This window comes from Capra hircus, chromosome 1 (assembly GCF_001704415.2).
Source record: "Capra hircus breed San Clemente chromosome 1, ASM170441v1, whole genome shotgun sequence".
NCBI lineage: Eukaryota > Metazoa > Chordata > Mammalia > Artiodactyla > Bovidae > Capra > Capra hircus.
The window spans coordinates 82,965,597-82,984,427 of NC_030808.1; the positions used below are offsets into that span (position 1 = coordinate 82,965,597).

At 39.5% G+C, this 18,831-nt stretch overlaps 1 protein-coding gene across 1 annotated transcript in view; it reads left to right on the top strand.

Moving 5' to 3' along the window:
- PARL (presenilin associated rhomboid like) overlaps positions 1-18,831 on the top strand; it is a 53,457-nt gene that overhangs the window by 34,034 nt on the left and 592 nt on the right. Inside the window, exons 7-9 of the mRNA XM_005675204.3 lie at positions 1,897-1,967; positions 16,497-16,598; positions 16,735-16,832. Coding sequence (XP_005675261.1) covers positions 1,897-1,967; positions 16,497-16,598; positions 16,735-16,832 — 271 coding nt within the window. The remainder of the gene's footprint in view (positions 1-1,896; positions 1,968-16,496; positions 16,599-16,734; positions 16,833-18,831) is intronic.

Genomic DNA, 18,831 nt, shown 5'->3' on the forward strand with positions numbered 1-18,831 from the left:
TCTTGAGAAACCCATATGCACGTCAGGAAGGAACAGTTAGAGCTGGACATGGAACAACAGACTGGTTCCAAATAGGAAAAGGAGTATGTCAAGGCTGTAAATTGTCACCCAGCTTATTTAACTTATATGCAGTGTACATCATGAGAAACGCTGGGCTGGAAGAAGCACAAGCTGGAATCAAGATTGCCGGGAGAAATATCAACAACCTCAGATATGCAGATGACACCAGCCTTATGGCAGAAAGGGAAGAAGAACTAAAGAGCCTCTTGATGAAAGTGAAAGAGGAGAGTGAAAAAGTTGGCTTAAAGCTCAACATTCAGAAAACGAAGATCATGACATCTGGTCCCATCACTTCATGGGAAATAGATGGGGAAACAGTGGAAACAGTTGCTGACTTTATTTTTCTGGGCTCCAAAATCACTGCAGATGGTGACTGCAGCCATGAAATTAAAAGACACTTACTCCTTGGAAGGAAAGTTATGACCAACCTAGACAGCATATTAAAAAGCAGAGATATTACTTTGTCCACAAAGGTCCATCTAGTCAAGGCTATGGTTTTTCCAGTGCTCATATATGGGTGTGAAAGTTGGACTATAAAGAGGGCTGAGTGCAGAAGAATTGATGCTTTTGAACTGTGGTGTGGAGAAGACTCTTGAGAGTCCTTGGACTGCAGGGAAATCCAGCCAGTCCATCCTAAGGGAAATCAGTCCTGGGTGTTCATTGAAAGGACTGATGTTAAAGCTGAAACTCCAGTATTTTGGCCACCTGATGCGAAGGGCTGACTCATTTGAAAAGACCCTGATGTTGGGAAAGATTGAGGGCAGGAGGAGAAGGGGACGACAGAGGATGAGATGGTTAGATGGCATCACCGACTCAATGGACATGAGTTTGTGTAAACTCTGGGAGTTGGTGATAGACAGGGAGGCTTGGATTGCTGCGGTTCATGGGATTGCAAAGAGTCAGACACGACTGAGCAACTGAAGTGAACTGTCTAAAAAAAAATGTATTTTGTTTGCAAAATGTACTTAAAGCTGTAAAGTATAAAAATTCATTCCTAAAATCCTTTCATTTAAAAACAGTATATCTGCCAGTTATGTGTAGTGAAAAGACACTCAACTTGGAGACGGAAGACCTAGGTTCAGATCCTATTTCTGCTACCAGCTGTATCATGTTGCAGAAAAGACTATACCTCTCTGAGGGTAATGATACTCACTCTCATGACATGCGCTTGTAGAAAGGATGAGAATAGAAGCATCTACCACAAGGTCCAGAGTGGGTACTTAATCACTGTTAATTACTCATGTGCATCTAGTCCCTCAGAACAGAAGCTGAGTGCCATCTTTGGCCTATGTGTGTAGTTCTTTCCCCCGAGCATTAATGTCGTTGTAAGTACAAAGAGTCTCTTTCAAGTGCCATTAATTCCTGCTCCACAGAAAGTTGTTTTTCGAAGTTAGCCACACTCAAGGTCAGATGACATTGGTGCCAAAGGGACCTAAAAAATCGTCTAGTCTGGATCTGCAGCACATTCACTTGGCAAACTGGGTAAAATACAGACTCCCTGGTCCCGCTCCAGAGATTCTGATTTAGTGTATAGCATGTAGTCCAGAGAATTCCCAGACAGTTGGTGAGTTTGGGCCATAGTCTTTCTTCATACTGTGTAGATGAGGAAAATGAAAAGTAAGAGGTAGAGTGAATGACCATGTGTTACTTAGTAAGTGGTGCAGTGGCTCAGACTTTGCTTTCCCTATAATATATCTGAAGTGATAGGCAGGATAAGTATTTATGCCTGCACCTTGACTGAAGAAACCCAACTGTTGGTCTTCATGGGGTAGAGGTCAGAAATGGAAGCCATTTTTATACGTCACTGAAATTACTGAAATGTGATTTATTTCTTAGGTGTTATTTCCAATTTTGTCAGTTATGTGTGTAAAGTTGCCACAGGAAGATATGGACCATCACTTGGTGCAGTAAGTACTTCTAGTTAAAATTTTTCACTTCATTTTGAAATAATTTTAGACGTACAAGAAAGTTGCAAAATTAGTACAAAGATTCTTATTACCCTTAACCCTGTTATTAGCTACAAAACCACAATACAACTATCAAAGCAGGAAATTAATATTAAAATAATACTACTAACTAATCTGAATCTAATATAGAATGTATACATTTGTAAAGCCTTATAAATTTCAGGCTATAGCTTTTAGTCGTCTATATATACTTAACTGGCTGCTGCCGCTGCTAAGTCACTTCAGTTGTGTCCGACTCTGTGTGACCCCATAGACGGCAGCCTACCAGGCTCCCCTGTCCCTGGGATTCTCCAGGCAAGAACACTGGAGTGGGTTGCCATTTCCTTCTCCAATGCATGAAAGTGAAAAGTGAAAGTGAAGTCTTTCACTGATATGTACTGGCACAGAGTACATATCATGAGGAGTAGTCAAAATAGTGGGTATCCAATCCCCATAAACCAGAGAGCATTGAAAAATTCTAAATAGAGATTTGAATCTGGTACTGTATCCTCTTCTTTATCAGTATTTGTGTGCTATGCAGGTTGGACTACTAGGCACTGTACTTGCTAGAGACTGGGAATGCATCCAGTGAGCAAGATCACAGTTTCCTGGTCTCAGTTATGTTCTGGATGATTTTGTAAAAATTACAAGTCTGTTTTATTTTGCATTTAATGGCAAATTCTAGACATGTGGAAATCTTTACATATTTCTTTAAAGACTACACATTTAATTGTGCATAAATACTAATGCACTTAAATGTTTTCAAATAGAAATGTTATGTTTAAAGAAACTCTACAAATGTTTAATTTCAGAAAAGCACCCTTATGTAAAATAATCATGCCATAATTTGTCTGTTCCTCAGATTTGTGTCTACTTAATTTTCCTGATGAGGCTGATATCTTGTCCTGTGACCTTTATGCTTTAACTATAGCCCCCTACCCTTTTTTCTTTGTGGAATGTTTTCTATATAAAATTCGGTGCCAGTATAATTTATATATCTCCAATCTATTCTGTACCTCATTTGTCAATTAAGTACCTGTTTTGTGAAGACTAGTTGGATGAATCAGACATGGACTTTGACTTCAAATTTAGTTTAGTTGGGGAGCAAACATTACACACATCTGATATACACTGAAAGGGCTGAGTCGTCTTTAGAGGACATTGGAGGTTCTGAAGGTGGGAGTACGTTTCTCGTTAGTTCAGGGGATCTGGCATTTGGAATTAGACTGGGTTTGAATCCCAGCTCTGCCACTTATTTGTGATTTCCAGGGCTTGTTACTTTACCTCTCTGAACCTGTTTTTCAATATAAAGTTGTGATAACATGCCTATTTCTGATTTGCAATGCAGATGTTTAGAGAGCTTTTAGCATAGTGAGAAGCATAAGGTGGAAGTGGTGGTTTCTGTTCAGTCATCAAAATACTATTGAGCCATTGCAGGATGTAATTATTATCCCCCGATACTTTTATTCTTTCTTGGTTAAAATGAAAGAAAAGCAAGTCATCAGGTATATAGTATGCTGCTGCTGCTGCTAAGACGCTTCAGTTGTGTCCAACTCTGTGCGACCCTGTAGATGGCAGTCCACCAGGCTCCTCTGTCCCTGGGACTCTTCAGGCAAGAACACTGGAGTGGGTTGCCATTTCCTTCTCTAAGGCATGAAAGTGAAAAGTGAAAGTGAAGTTGCTCAGTCGTGTCCAACTCCCAGCAACCCCATGGACTGCAGCCTACCAGGCTCCCCCGTCCATGGGATTTTCCAGGCAAGAGTACTGGGGTGGGGTGCCATTGCCTTCTCCAGTATATAGTATATTTAATGAGAAACGTGGAGAAAAAAATACTATTGACAGAATTGTAGAAAATTAAAAGTACTGGCCTTATTGCCTTTGAAAGATGAAGATTGTTAAAGAATATTTGCCAGTTAACATTGGCACAAGGGAGCAAGAATATTGACTAGATTTTGGTAAGGATTTTGTTAGAGCTGTGCATGTTCTGAATCTTATTTAAAAATGGAATTTCTAACTAGTTATTGGCAGGAAGCTTTTCAAATTTTCTGATTTTCAAAAGTTTGTTTGCTGCTAAATATACCCTTAGTCTTGAGACGGCAGAGATCAATGAAGTATTTATTGTAGGAAGTAGCATATGTAAAAATGTTAGAATTTTTTTCCCTTGAAGTTGTAAATAGTTTTTGTAAGTTTTAGAAATCTGATTGTGGTTGATTTACAATGTGTTAATTTCTTCTGTAGACCTAAGTGATTCAGTTATACGTATATACTTTTACATATTCTTTTCCATTATGGTTTGTCACAGAATATTGAGTATACTTCCCTTTGCTGTACAGTATGATCTTGTTGTTTATCCTTCCTGTATATAATAGTTTGCTCTGCTAATCCCAAACTCTCACTCCTTCCCTGCCCTACCTCTTACCTACTTGGCAACCACAAGTCTGTTCTTTATATCTGTGAGCCTGGTTATATTTCATAGGTATGTTGATTTGTGTTGTATTTAGATTCCACATGTTAGTGATGTCATATGGTATTAGTCTTTTTCTCACTTTGCTTAGTATGATAATCTTTAGGTCCATCCTTGCTGCTGAAAAATGGCATTATTCATTCTTTTTTATGGCTGAGTAATATTCCACTATACATATGTCCCACATCTTCCTTATCCATTCATCTGTCAGTGGACATTTAGGTTGCTTTCATGTCTTGGCTATTTTAAATAGTGCTGCTATGTACATAGTAATGTATATATCTTTTTGAATTATAGTGTTGTCTGGGTGCCCAGAAGTAGGATTGCTGGATCATACTGCAACTCTAGTTTTTTTTGAGTGATCTTCATACTGGTTTTCATAGTGGCTGCACCGATCTACACTCTCATCTCCACACCGTCTCTAGGATTTTTTTATCTGTAGACTTCTTAATGATAGCCATTCTGAGCAGTGTGAGATGTTACTTTATTATAGTTTTGATTTGTATTTCTCTAATAATTAGCAGTGTCGAGCATCTTTTCATGTGTCTATCGGCCTTGTGTATTTCTCCTTTGGAAAAGTGTCTATTTAGGACTTCTGCCCATTTTTCAATTGGGTTGTTTGTTTTTTTGATATTGTATAAACTGTTTGTATATTTTGGAAATTAAGCCCTTGTCCATCACATCTTTTGCAAATAGTTTCTCCCCTTCTATAGGTTGTCTTTTTATGTTTGTGGTTTCCTTTGCTGTGCAGAAGCTTGTAAGCTTGCTTAGATCCCATTTGCTTATTTTTGTTTTTATTTCTATTGCCCTGGGAGTCTGACCTAAGAAAACATTGGTATGATTTATGTGAGGGAATGTTCTGCCTGTGATCTGGGAGTTTTATGGTATCATATCTTACATTTAAGTCTGTAAGCCATTTTGAGTTTATTTTTGTGCATGGTGTGAGGGTATGTTCTAACTTCATTGACTTACATACAGCTCTGCGACTTTCCCAGCACCACTTGTAAAGAGGCTATTTCCTGTTTTATATTCTTGCTTCCTTTGTTGAAGATTAATTGGTATGTGGTACCACCCCCACCTCTGTGTTGTGTTCTGTTGAGCTGCATGTCTATTGAGGCCAGTGCTAACACACTGTTTTGATTACTGTGGCTTTGTAGTATTGTCTGAAGTCTGGAAGGACTACGTCTCCTGCTTTGTCCTTTTTTCTCAGGATTGCTTTGACAATTCTGTCTTTTATGGTTCCATGTAAATTTTAGGATTATTTGTTCTAGTTCTGTGAAAAATGTCATGGGTAATGTGATAGGGATCTCATTAAATCTGTAGGTTGTTTTAGATAGTATAGTCATTTAAATAGTATTAATTATTCCAAGCCTAGAGCTTGGGATATCTTTCCGTTTCTTTGTATCATCTTTAATTCCCTTTATTAATATTTTGTAGTTCTGAGCATATATCTTTCACCTCCTCGGTGAGGTTTCTATTATTTTTTATGTGATTTTAAAGGGCATTGTTTGTTTACAGTCTCTGATATTTCATTGTTAGTGTAAAAAAACCGCAACTGATTTCTGTATGTTAATCTTGTGTCCTGCTACCTTAACTGAATTCACTTATCAGTTCTAGTAGTTTTTGTGTGGAGTCTTTAGGATTTTCTATTGATATATAGTAGCTTGTCATTTGTGTATAATGACAGTTTTACCTTTTCCCTACCAATTTTGAATACCTTTATTTGTTTTTATTGTCTGATTGCTGTGGCTTGGGCTTCCAATACCATGTTGAAGAGAAGTGCTAAGAGTGGGCATCCCGTCTTGTTCCAGATTTTAGCAGGAAGGCTTTCAGCTTTTCACCATTGAATATTATGTTGGCTGTGGGTTTGTCATAAATCGTTCTTATTATGTTATGTTCCCTCTCATTTTTGTAAGGGTTTTTATCACGAGTGAGTGTTAAAATGTATCAAATGCCTTTCCTGTGTATGTTGAGATGGTCACGTGGTTTTTGTCTCTTCTCGTATTGCTGCGTGTCACATTGGTTGCTTTGCATATATTGAACCCTCCCTGTGACCTGGGGATGAATCCAGCTTGGTCATGGTGTATGACTTTTTCATATGTCTTTGGATTCAGTTTGCTAATATTTTGTTGAGTTTTTTTGTGTCTGTATTTATCAAAGATAACTGACCTGTAATTTTCTTTTTTGGTAGTGTCTTTGCTTTTGGTATCCTGGTGATGTTGGCTTCATAGAATGTCTTTGGAAGTGTTCCTTCCTCTTCAGTCTTTTGGAAGAGTTTGAGAAGGAGCAGTATTAAGTTCTTCTTTGTATGTTTGATAGATTTCCCCAGCTAAGCTATCTGGTCCTGGACTTTGGTTTCAGGGATTTTTCTTTAAATTTTAGATTCTGCTTCATTTCTAGCAGTTGTTCTGTTCAAATTATTTACTTCTTCCTGATTCAGTTTTGGTGGACTGTATGTTTCTAGAAAGTTGTCTGTTTTTTTCTAGATTGTCAAATTTCGTGGCATATATTTGTTCATAAGTTAAGTCAGTCAGTCGTGTCCGACTCTTTGCGACCCCATGGACTGTAGCCCACCAGGCTCCTCCGTCCATGGGATTCTCCAGGCAAGAATACTCTAGTGGGTTGCCATTTCCTTCTCCAGGGGATCTTCCCGACCCAGGGATCGAACCCAGGTCTCCCGTATTAGAGGCAGACGCTTTAACCTCTGAGCCACCAGGGAAGCCCATATTTGTTGATAGTATTCTCTTAATGGCTTTTTGTGTTTCTGTGGTATCAGTTACGATTTTTCCTCTTGTATTTCTTATTTCATTTGGATCTTTGCTCCTTTCTTCTTGGTGAGCCCAATCAGAGCTTTGTCAGTGTTTTTTACCCTGTCAAAGAACCAGCTGTTTACTGTGTTGGGTTCTTTTTTCCCTGTTACCTCTATTTTATTTATTTCCTCTCTGATCTTTAATGTCTGCTTCCTTCTGCTAGCTTGAGGTTTTGTTTGTTCTTCTATTTCACATTCTTTTGGGTGGTGGGTTAGGACTGAGGTTATTTGAGGTTGTTCTTGCGTCTTAAAGAAGTTGTGTTGCTGTGAACTTCCCTCCAAGAGCTGCTTTTGCTGCATCCCATAGAGTTTGTATGGTTGTGTTTATAAATAGTTTATCATTGGCTGAATTTGCATACCAGTGTTATGCAATGGCACCCCACTCCAGTACTCTTGCCTGGAGAATCCCATGGACGGAGGAGCCTGGTGGGCTGCAGTCCATGGAGTCGCAAAGAGTCGGACACAACTGAGCAACTTCAGTTTCACTTTTTACTTTGATGCATTGGAGAAGGAAATGGCAACCCACTCCAGTGTTCTTGCCTGGAGAATCCCAGGGACAGAGGAGCCTGGTGGGCTGCCGTCTATGGGGTCACACAGAGTTGGACACGACAAGTGACTTACCAGCATTATGGATAACCTGTTTGCTGTAACTTCATTGATTTAGCTTATCACTGATCTAAACTATACATAAACTGATTTCTCATGCTTAGGAGAGTATCTTCAGTCTCTTTCTTACAAAGTTGCAAGTGAAACAAAACGATAGCTAGTGCAGATTCATTTGGCATTTCATTTTGACTTATCTATAGTGTTCTGGAAGGACAGGGAAGCATGGTGTGCTGCAGTCCATGGGGTAACAAAGAGTTGGATAGGACTTAGCGACTGAACACCAGTAGTGTTCTGGAGTATATCTCTTTGTGTAACTTTTTAACGTTTGCTCTGGGTACTACAATCTGTGTATATCACTACCACAATCTACTTGTGGTATCATTTTACTAATTTGAGTGAAGTGAGCCTTACCTCACTTTTTGCCCCATACCTTCTCCAGATTTTAATTGTCTTAAATATTTCCTTTGCATACATTTATGATTTTTGCTTCAGCCAATAAACATGAGTTAGAAAATTCCAAGATAGAAGGACAGTCTATTGTATTTACACATAATTTTTACTTTTTCCTTGATTCATTCTGATGATCCAAGATTTCCTCCTTCTGTCATTTCATTGTGTAGAAAACTTCTCTTAGCCACTCCTTCAGCCCCTAGCCAGTTAGGTCTGCTGTGACGGATTCTCAAGTTTTCTTTGTTCTGAGAGTGTTTTAATTTCCCTTTCATTTTTTTTTCTTCCCTTCATTTCTGAAGGATATTTTCATTGGATATAAAACTCCAGGCTCAGTTCTTTCAGCAATTGAGAAATGTTGTGCCACTTTTTTTTTTTTTTTTTTGACCTCCATAATCTCTGAAGAGAAATTCTTTGTTGTTCAAGTAGCTTTTCCCCTTGCAGGTAAGATGTCATTTTCTAGTACCACTTTCTAGACCTTTTCCTTTTTCTTTAGTTTCAGAAGTTTAACTGTGTGTCTCGTCATGGACATCTGTGTTTATCGTGTTTGTGGTTCACTCAGTTTCTTGCATATTTAGGTTTATGTCTTTTGGGAGTTGGTCAGCTGTTTCTTTAGGTCCCTTTTCTGCCTTGCCCTTTTTCTTCTCTCTTTCTGGGCCTTTGACATGGTGTTAGATAGTTTATTATCCCTAAAACCCCAGTAACTTTTTTTAAAGTCTATTTTTTCTCTGTGGTTCATATTGGGTAATTGCTATTCTGTCTCAAGGTAACTGATTAATTATTTCTGTCCTTTCCATTCTTCTTGAGTCATTCGTTGTTTTTATTTAGGTTATTACAGTTTTTAGTTTTCATTTTTCTTGATATCTTCTATTTCTTTGAGCCTTTCTATTTCTATGCTATTTTTTTTAACTTGTTTAAAGCATGTTTGTGATTGCTTGTTGAGCCACTTTTATGATGGCTGCTTTAAAATGCTTGTTAAATAATTCTAACATCTGTGTCATCTTGATGGTTGGTATCTTTTCTCATTCGAGTTGAGATTTTTCTGGTTCTTGGAATAATGGGTGACTTTAATTTTAATTTAATTTTATTTATTTTTTTGGCCAGGCCATGCTACTTGGGAGATCTTAGATCCCTGACTAGAAATTGAACCTGGGCCACGGCACTGAAAGTGTTGAGTCCTAACCACTGGACCTGTAGGGAATTCCCTGATAAGTGATTTTTAAGTGCAACCTGGACATTTTGGGTATTACATTATGAGACTTTAATCTTAATTAAATCTGTGTATCAGGCCTCCTCTGACAGTGCTCTAACCGCTACTGCTGGGTGAGGTTGGTAGTCCAGGTTCCCCACTCCAGCCCCTTTGACCGTGGTGGGGAAGGGCTCTTGTTGCTGCAGGGTGGGGAGTTCTGGCTCCTCAGTAGACCTCTGCTAATACCACTCTGTCTAGAAGGAGCAAGAGTGCCTTATTACTGCTGCGTGAGTGACCTCCACTGGCACCACCCTGTCAGAGGGTGGCGTGCCTTGTTAGTCTTTAAGAATGGAAGTCCAGACTCTGCACTCAGCTTTTGCTGATGGGGATCAGACCATGGTTGTTTCTGTAATGTTCTGGAGTAGAGTGGTTGTTGTCTGAAAACTTTTTGTCTTGCTAGACTGCTTTCTTGTTCCTTTGGCTAGAGTGAGCATTTTTGGGTACAGACCTATTTTGTCTGAGTTCATTTGTGTTTCCAGGTTGTGAGCTTCACCAGAGCCCAGTCTGAGCAGCATGAGGCCAAAAGAAAACTCACCACTATGTTGTTCCTTGGCTCCTAAGGTTTCTAGCTGGGCTGCTTTCCTTTCTAAGCTTTTCAGAGTTGTCTTTTATTTGTTTTACATATAACACCTGGGGTTTTTAGCAGTATGTAGCTTGCAGAAGGAGAAGGCAGTGGCACCCCACTCCAGTACTTTTGTCTGGAAAATCCCATGGACGGAGGAGCCTGGTAGGCTGCAGTCCATGGGGTCGCTGAAAGTTGGACACGACTCATTGACGTCACTTTCACTTTTCACTTTCATGCATTTGAGAAGGAAATGGCAACCCACTCCAGTGTTCTTGCCTGGAGAATCCCAGGGACGGCGGAGCCTGGTGGGCTGCCGTGTGTGGGGCCGCACAGAGTCAGACACGACTGAAGTGACTTAGCAGCAGCAGCAGCTTGCAGAAACAAAAGGCTTCTTAAAGCAAATTCATTTAAAATTCATAGTTTAAAAAAATCACGCACAAAAAGCTTTTATATGATAACATACATAAAGATTAAATAAAGAAAAGTATTTATGAAAATTGGTTTCCTAATAATGAGTTGACTTTTATGCATAACTTATAGGCTGTATAATCAAGTTATGAGTGGAGAATAAAAGATCCTTACCTTTAACCAAAGAGGCAGACCTCTAGGGTCTGTATGGGTTTGGGTTCATGACTCCCTGAAAGATTTGTTCTGGCTAGAAGTTCAGCATCTGCCCCCATAATCTGTTAGTATGGTGGTGGTTTAGTCACTAAGTCATGTCCAGCTCTTGTGACCCCCTGGACTGTAGCCCGCCAGTCTCCTCTGTCCATGGGATTCTCCAGGCAAAAATACTGGAGTGGGTTGCCATTTCCTTCTCCAATCTATCAGCATATACTATATTAAAAAGAGTGGATGTCAGTGTCACTGAGAATTTGAAAGTTAAAGAGTAACCCCTCACCTTTCCTGCTTTATAGCAGATATGTAACTTATGTATCCTAGATTTTTAAATAAAGCCTTAAAAAGTCAACAAAACTCAGAAGAAATCAGGTTGAGACCTTATTTTCTGAGAAAGGAAAAAAACCAGTAAAATTAAACTTTCTCTCCAATGAAACAAACATAACGTGGTTAGCTGAATTTAAAGACGAGCGTTAAAATCCTATACTATCGAAATTGCTTCCCCATTGTTGTTTGTTCAGTTGCTCAGTCATGTCTGACTCTTTGCAGCTCCATGAACAGTAGCACTCCAGGCTTCCCTGTCCTTCACAGCCTCCCAGAGTTTGCTCAGACTCGTGTCTATTGAGTTGGTGATGCAGTCTCTGTCTCCCCCTTCTCCTGCCCTCAATCTTTCCCAGCATCAGGGTCTTTTCCAATGATTTCGCTCTTCATATCAGGTGACAGTGTTGGAGCTTCAGCATCAGTCCTTCCAGTGAATATTCAGGATTTATTTCCTTTAGGATTGACTGGTTTGATCTCTTTGCAGTCCAAGGGACTCTCAAGAGTCTTCTCCAACACCACAGTTTAAAAGCATCAATTCTTCGGTGCTCAGCTTTCTTGTGGTCCAACTCTCACATCCATACATCTCACATACCACTGGAAAAACCATAGCTTTAACTAGACGGACCTTTGTTGGCAAAGTAATGCCTCTGCTTTTCAATATGCTATCTAGGTTTGTCATAGCTTTCCTACCAAGGAGCGAGCGTCTTTTAATTTCATGGCTGCAGTCACCATCTACAGTGATTTTGGAGCCCAAGAAATTAAAATTTGTCACTGTTTCCATTCTTTCCCCATCTATGTGTCATGAAGTTTTGGGACCAGATGCCATGATCATAGTTTTTTGAATGTTGAATTTAAACCAGCTTTTTCACTCTCCTCTTTGGCTTTCATCAAGAGGCTCTTCAGTTCCTCTGGGCTTTTTGCCATAAGGGTGGTGTCATCTGCATATCTGAGGTTGTTGTTATTTCCCCCAGCAATCTTGATTCCAGGTTGTGCTTCATCCAGTCTGGCATTTTGCATGACATACTCTACATATAAGTTAAATAAGCAGAGTGCCAATATACAGCCTTGACGTACTGTTTCCTGATTTGGAACCAGTCCGTTGTTCCATGTCCATTTCTAACTTGCTTCTTGACCTGTGTACAAGTTTCTCAGGAAGCAGGTAAGGTGATCTGCCTTAAAGAGATTCCCATCTCTTTAAGAAAATTTAAGAATTTTCTACACTTTGTTGTGATCCATACAGTCAAAGGCTTTAGCATAGTCAGTGAAGCAGAAGTAGATGTTTTTTTTTTGGAATTCCCTTGCTTTTTGTATGATCCAGTGGATGTTAGCAATTTGATCTCTGGTTCCTCTGCCTTTTCTAAATCCATCTTGTACATCTGGTAATTCTCGGTTCATGTACTGTTGAAGCCTAGCTTGAAGGATTTTGAGGATTACCTTGCTAGGGTGTGAAATGAGTGCAATTGTGCAGTAGTTTGAACAGTTTTTGGCATTGCCCTTCTTTGGGATTGGAATGAAAACCGACCTTTTCCAGTCCTGTGGCCGTTGCTGAGTTTTCCAAATGTTCTGGCATATTGAGTGCAGCACTTTAATAGCATCATCTTTTAGGATTTGAAATAGCTCAGCTGGAATTCCATCACTTCCACTAGCTTTGGTTTGTAGTAATGCTTTCTAAGGCCCACTTGACTTTGCACTCCAGGATGTCTGGCTGTAGGTTAGTGCCACACCTTCGTGGTTTTGTGGGGTTTTAAGACCATATTTGTACAGTTCTTCTGTGTATTCTTGCCACCTCTCAATATCTTCTGCTTCTGTTAGGTCTGTACCATTTCTGTCCTTTATCGAGCCCATCTTTGCATGAAATGTTCCCTTGGTATCTACAATTTTCTTGAGATCTCTGGTCTTTCCCATTTTGTTTTCCTCTCTTTCTTTGCATTGTTCACTTAAGAAGACTGTACCTCTCCGTGCTATTCTTCGGAACTCTGCATTCGGATTGGTATATCTTACCTTTCCTCCTTTGCCTTTTGCTTCTCTACCTAGTTGTTTGTAAGCCTTCCTCAGCAACCATTTTGCCTTTTTGCATTGCTTTTTCTTGGAGATGATTTTGGTCACCGCCTTTTGTACAGTGTTAACGAACTTCCTTCCATAGTTCTTCAGGTACTCTATCTACCAGACCTAATCCCTTGAATCTGTTTGTCACTTCCACTGTTAATCATAAGGGAGTTGATTTAGGTCATACCTGAATGGCCTAATGGTTTTCCCTATTTTCTTCAATATAACTCTGTATTTTGCAATAAGTAGCTCATGATCTGGGCCAACTTCCAGTTTTGTTTTTGCTGACTGTATAGAGCTTCTCCATCTTTGGCTGCAAAGAATATTATCAGTCCAATTTCAGTATTGACCATCTGGTGATGTCCATGTGTAGAGTTGTCTCTTATGTTGGAAAAGGGTGTTTTCTATGACCAGTGCATTCTCTTGGTAAAACTCTGTTAGCCTTTGCTTTGCTTCATTTTGTACTCCAAGGCCAAACTTGGCTATTATCACAGCTGTCTTCCTACGTTTGCATTCCAGGCCCCTATGATGAAAAGAACATCTTTTTTTTGGTGTCAGACAGTCTTCATAGAACCATCCAGTTTCATCTTCAGCATTAGTGATTGGGGCACAGACTTGGATAATTGTGATGTTGAATGGTTTGCCTTGAAAATGAATGGAACACTCAAGTACTGCATTTCAGACTCTTTCATTGACTGTGAGGACTACTCCATTTCTTCTGAGGGATTCTTCCTTCTTTATCGATGATTATTTTCTCCATCTAAAGTGCTCATTGTTTTTGTTTAGTTGCTAAGTCATGTCTAACTCCTTTGTGAACCCATGGACTGTAGCCCACTAAGCTCTATCCATGGGATTTCCCAGGGAAGAATACTAGAGTGGGTTGCCGTTTCCTTTCCAGGGGAATCTTCCCAACCCAGGGATTGAATGCAGGACACCTGCATTGCAGGCCTTTTGCAATTCCAGTGGACTCTTTACTACTGAGCCACCTGGAAAGCCTAAAGTGCTCATTACAGAAATTTAAATATTAAAGAAAATTCTTAATAGCCATTCTATGTAAAGCCAGTTTTTTTGTGACTGTAACTTATTGTACTTACTATTTTAAAGGTAGGCAGTCCCATTATCCTTCTAAAATTTTCTCAGTGTGACCTTTATATTACACAGATTTGAAAGTATTTATGTGTCTGAATAAATGGCAACTTGCTTTTTATTTTTTTTAATGACATTTTATTGTATTTATTTTTTGGTCGTACTGCACAGCTTGTGAGATCTTAGTTCCGCAACCAGGGATCAAACCCTGGCCCCTGGCAGTAGAAGCGTAGATTCTTAACCACCAGGCCACCAGGGAATTTCCACAGCTTTTTGTTTAGGAAAATGTTTGGCTTACTCTATGCAGATATCCTTTATTTTCACCTTTTTTAATCAGAGGCTTTTAATGAAAATGGACCCCCCCTTTGAAAAAAAAAAAAGGCTGGGGAAATGGTCCAGCTTTTAGGAGAGCAAAGAGACAGGGCGACTGTGCAATAAGTGGGGGAAATAGCCGCAAGGGCACTAGTGGAAGAATTAACAAGACTGGAGTATGTTCTGTAGATTAAATGAAAATATTGTATCAATGTAAAATTTCTTGAAATTGAGAACTATTTTGTAGGATATATTAATATAAGGAAGTATACACTGAAGTATTTAGGAGTAAAAGGGTCTGATATATGCCACCTACTCTCAAATGTTTCAGGATAAAAAAGTATTGTATGGAGAGAAAATAAGTGCAATGTGGCAGAATGGTAAAAGTTAAATCTGGTTCAGGAGTATTTTGAAGTTTTCTTCAAAGTGAAACACAGACCTAAATGTAAAACCTAAGATAAAAACTTATAGTAGAAAACGTAGAAAAAACTCATTGTGATCTTACATTAGACAAAGACTTCATAGTTGAGACACCACAAAGCAGGACCCATAAGAAAACAAATGATAATCAGGCTTTATGTAAGCTAAAAATTTACAATCTTCCAAAGACAGTGTTAAAAGATAACATCCTAAAAGAAAATATTTGCCCGTCAGAAGTCTGATAAAACGTGTGTCAGACTATATAAAGAAATTATAGAACGGGCAAAAGTTTGAACAGATGCTTCGAAGAAGATATATGAATAGCAAATAACCACATGTAAAGATGAACATCATTAGTCATTAGGAAAATGAAAATAAAGCCCATACTGAGATATCACTATATCTCAAAGATGATTAGATCATCCCAGGTGCTGGTGAGGATGTGGAGAAACTGAAATCTCGTATAATGCTGATGGAGTAAAGCACTGATACTGCTTTGGAAAAGTTTGGCGGCTGCCAAGCCCCCCCGTCATAGCTGACCATGCTTTGTTGCTTTTACTTATTTTAGTCTTTTGTGCCAGTCTGTGAGCTCCATTAAGGCAGGAGTTGTTGACTTTATTCCCTCTGTATCCTCAGCATCTAGCATAGGGCCCAACTGTTTGAATGAATCATGATCTTGAGATTTAATGTAAACAAGGGATTATGGTCCAGTTTCTCAGTTATTGTACCATCCAGAGAAATTGGGAACATGTGATATTAAGAAAGTTTAGTTACATTGTCATAATTTATCCAGCAGGTATTTCATAGCCGTCATCAATTTAAATTATGAAGATTTGTAGCAATGTGAGAAACACTATAGATGATAAAACTGTATAGCAATTATAATTTCAGTTATAACAAGAGATGATTGACTTACGGGTCATAAGGTTGTGAAGATTCGATTATTTTTATTCTCAGATACAAGATTGTGAAGGAAAGTGCTTCTCAAGCAGGCAGATGCATGTGTGTCCCTGGGAGGATTCTGTGAGGGGTGGGTCATGGAGAGCCACGGGACAAATTTGGCATGCTTTCCTGGAGCAGAACATTTGTTAAATTCTTTTAGGGAAAACATTTAGTGTTATGAAGTAGGATACAAAGTTCACATGAGTTATGATAAAGCATTAAATTTGGGAGGAATTCCACACATGTGCGTATTGGGAGAATTCATGCTCACTCGCTGATTGAAGGAGTTCTGTTGAGGTTTGAGAAGTCCATTTTTAGTCTCTAAATATGGTGATCATGTGACAGGGTTCCTGAAGTTTGTCAAGTGCTGACATTGTTACATCTTGCTGCCTGTAGTTTAGTCCTTGCCAGATGGTTACTGTATCGTGGACTTGGAGCCCCTTTGCTTGTTATTTTGTACATTAGTAATGGAAAGTTGTTTAACTTTGCTCCCCTAGAAATGTATGGCTTATAAGCTTTCTGGAAGAAGTATTTCTGCTTTAGACTTTGTAGTCCTAAACAGGTGAACAGTGAGAGTTTCACATTTTCCCCTATGTGTTGGTTTGCAGTCGGGCGCAATCATGACTGTCCTTGCAGCCGTTTGCACTAAGATCCCGGAAGGGAGACTTGCCATCATCTTCCTTCCAATGTTCACGTTCACAGCAGGGAATGTGAGTATTTTTATGACGTGAAGTGCTGGGGACAGGGTGATATTTTACATTGACTGAATTCTTGCCCTTAAATTAGAAATGTCAATGCTGGAACAATCAAAGTTGTATCAGTTCTGTTCTCTTTTCTGGCTTTCAGGCCCTAAAAGCCATTATTGCCATGGATACAGCAGGAATGATCCTGGGATGGAAATTTTTTGATCATGCAGCACATCTTGGGGGAGCTCTCTTTGGAATGTAAGTCTGAGTATGACTGACTGACATTTCTCAGGTCCTCTCCTTCCTTTCCCCTGAGTAAGGCAGTTAGTTCAGGTATGGAAGCAGGGCAGGTAAGGTTGTGAGGGCAAGGAAATCGCAGTGCGGTTTGCTTTGGTTTTGAGCCGCTTCACGTGTGCAGTGGGAATGGGAGACTCTTGGCCCTTCTCCTGCCTTGGTCATTTGTAGAGAGAGACACTCTGTTCCTTTACCCTACCCTTAACCTCATATCACCCCAACTCATGACCTGTCACAGTTCCTAGCCCTTCTTGGGTACTGTTCCCCAGCCCCCAGTCTGTGCTGTATTCTTCCCCTACTCTCCAGCCACCTCTGCCCTGCCCAGTCGCCACGCTGCTGACCTCAGCAGTGCTGGGCAGACACCCTGAGTGGGTGGAACTGGTCCTCTGCCTGCGGTGAGCGTGCCGGTGCGCGCAGCATGGCTGGGGTAGAGGCCGACGCCATCAGTGAGCGTTGACTGCTTACTGAGCATCTGCACCCGGATCCAAAGCCTTTTTGCCCGTCACACCATAGTGATTACAGTGGTCTTGTGGTTACAAGATCTCCCACTTGTGGTTCAGGCCTAAAACATCGCAGTGCTGTAGCGACGCCACCGTAGAACTGTAGACAGATGAGAGGCCCTTCAGCAGACCTGGTCTGTCTGGTGTGCTGGATCCATGATGGCCCCTGTTTTCTTGCATAAATGTTACCTTTGACCTTTATTTGATTTTTACTTTATTTCACGACAGTGGGAAAACTTAGATTTTTTTAATTAAAAATAAAAATCTATTCTTAGTGGAGCAGTTTTGCCCAGTAGGCGGTGGAACTAAGTGCCATTATGCCATTTATAATTTTCAGTGATGATTAAAGAATAGCATGTGTGAGTTCGAGCTTTAACAGCAGCACATTATAAATAGTAGAAACTGACCTGATATTATAGTATGAGAAACATAAAGATTGATGAAAGGGGTTCTGTTTTATGAACTCTAAATTTACCTGTATACTTAAATGTATACTTAAAGGAGCTTTTCCTCAGCAGTTTTTTATTTTTCTCAACTATAATTAGATGACCTTTTTCTGAAAACTGAATCAGGTGCATTTTTGAAGTCCAGGATCTGAAAGGCAGAGGAATCCTTTCTTTTTGCTGTTTCTAGTTTCAGCTCCTTTCATTTACTCGATCTCAGTCATATCCAGAATTCATCTTTTCTGACATCTTTAATCTAGGTTGAGAAATATGTATAAAACGGTACTGACTCTCTTAGTGACCTTCTGCACATTTCTTTGACTTTATGTCCCTAGAGCACATTTTATGGTCTTCACCTTGTACTGCTGCAGTAATGGCAGCTAATGTGTGTTGAATATTTACTATGTGCCTAAGCTAAGGTCTAATTTAATACTCTTAACATCCTGTGAGATATTCCAGCTTGTAGAAAGGAAGCTGTTGAAAGGAGGAATTGTCCAAGGTCACAAAGCGAGTCATTGCAGAGCTGGAGTTTCAGACTGAGCACTAGACTGTGATGCTGCTGCCAAAAAGAGGCAGAAGCTAGTTTGAAATATTTTCCTAATTTTAATTTAACCAAATGACCAGTTACATTTGAAGTTGGGCGTATAATCAAAACAATGTACCCATAAGATTAAAGTATTTGACTCTTTGCTTGAAATAAGGTTAAAAAGATTTTAGAAGACACTTTATTAATGGAAAGTCCTGACAAGTGTTTTGTTTCTTGTAAGAGTTTTATAATTGCATTTGAATCTTAGGGTGGTCGTCTTTCTCTTGTTTTAAGTATAGCCATCATTATTAGTAAATTCTAACTCTTGACATTTCGTACACTTGACATAATAAAAAAGAGTCCAGATTTAGAATCAGTCTGACCTGTGAGTGAGTCCTTGATTGACCACTTAGAAGCTGTTAGCATTTGGGCAAATGACTTTCTCTCAGACTCGGTTTCTTCATGTTTGTAAATGGGGAAATGATAGTATTTGA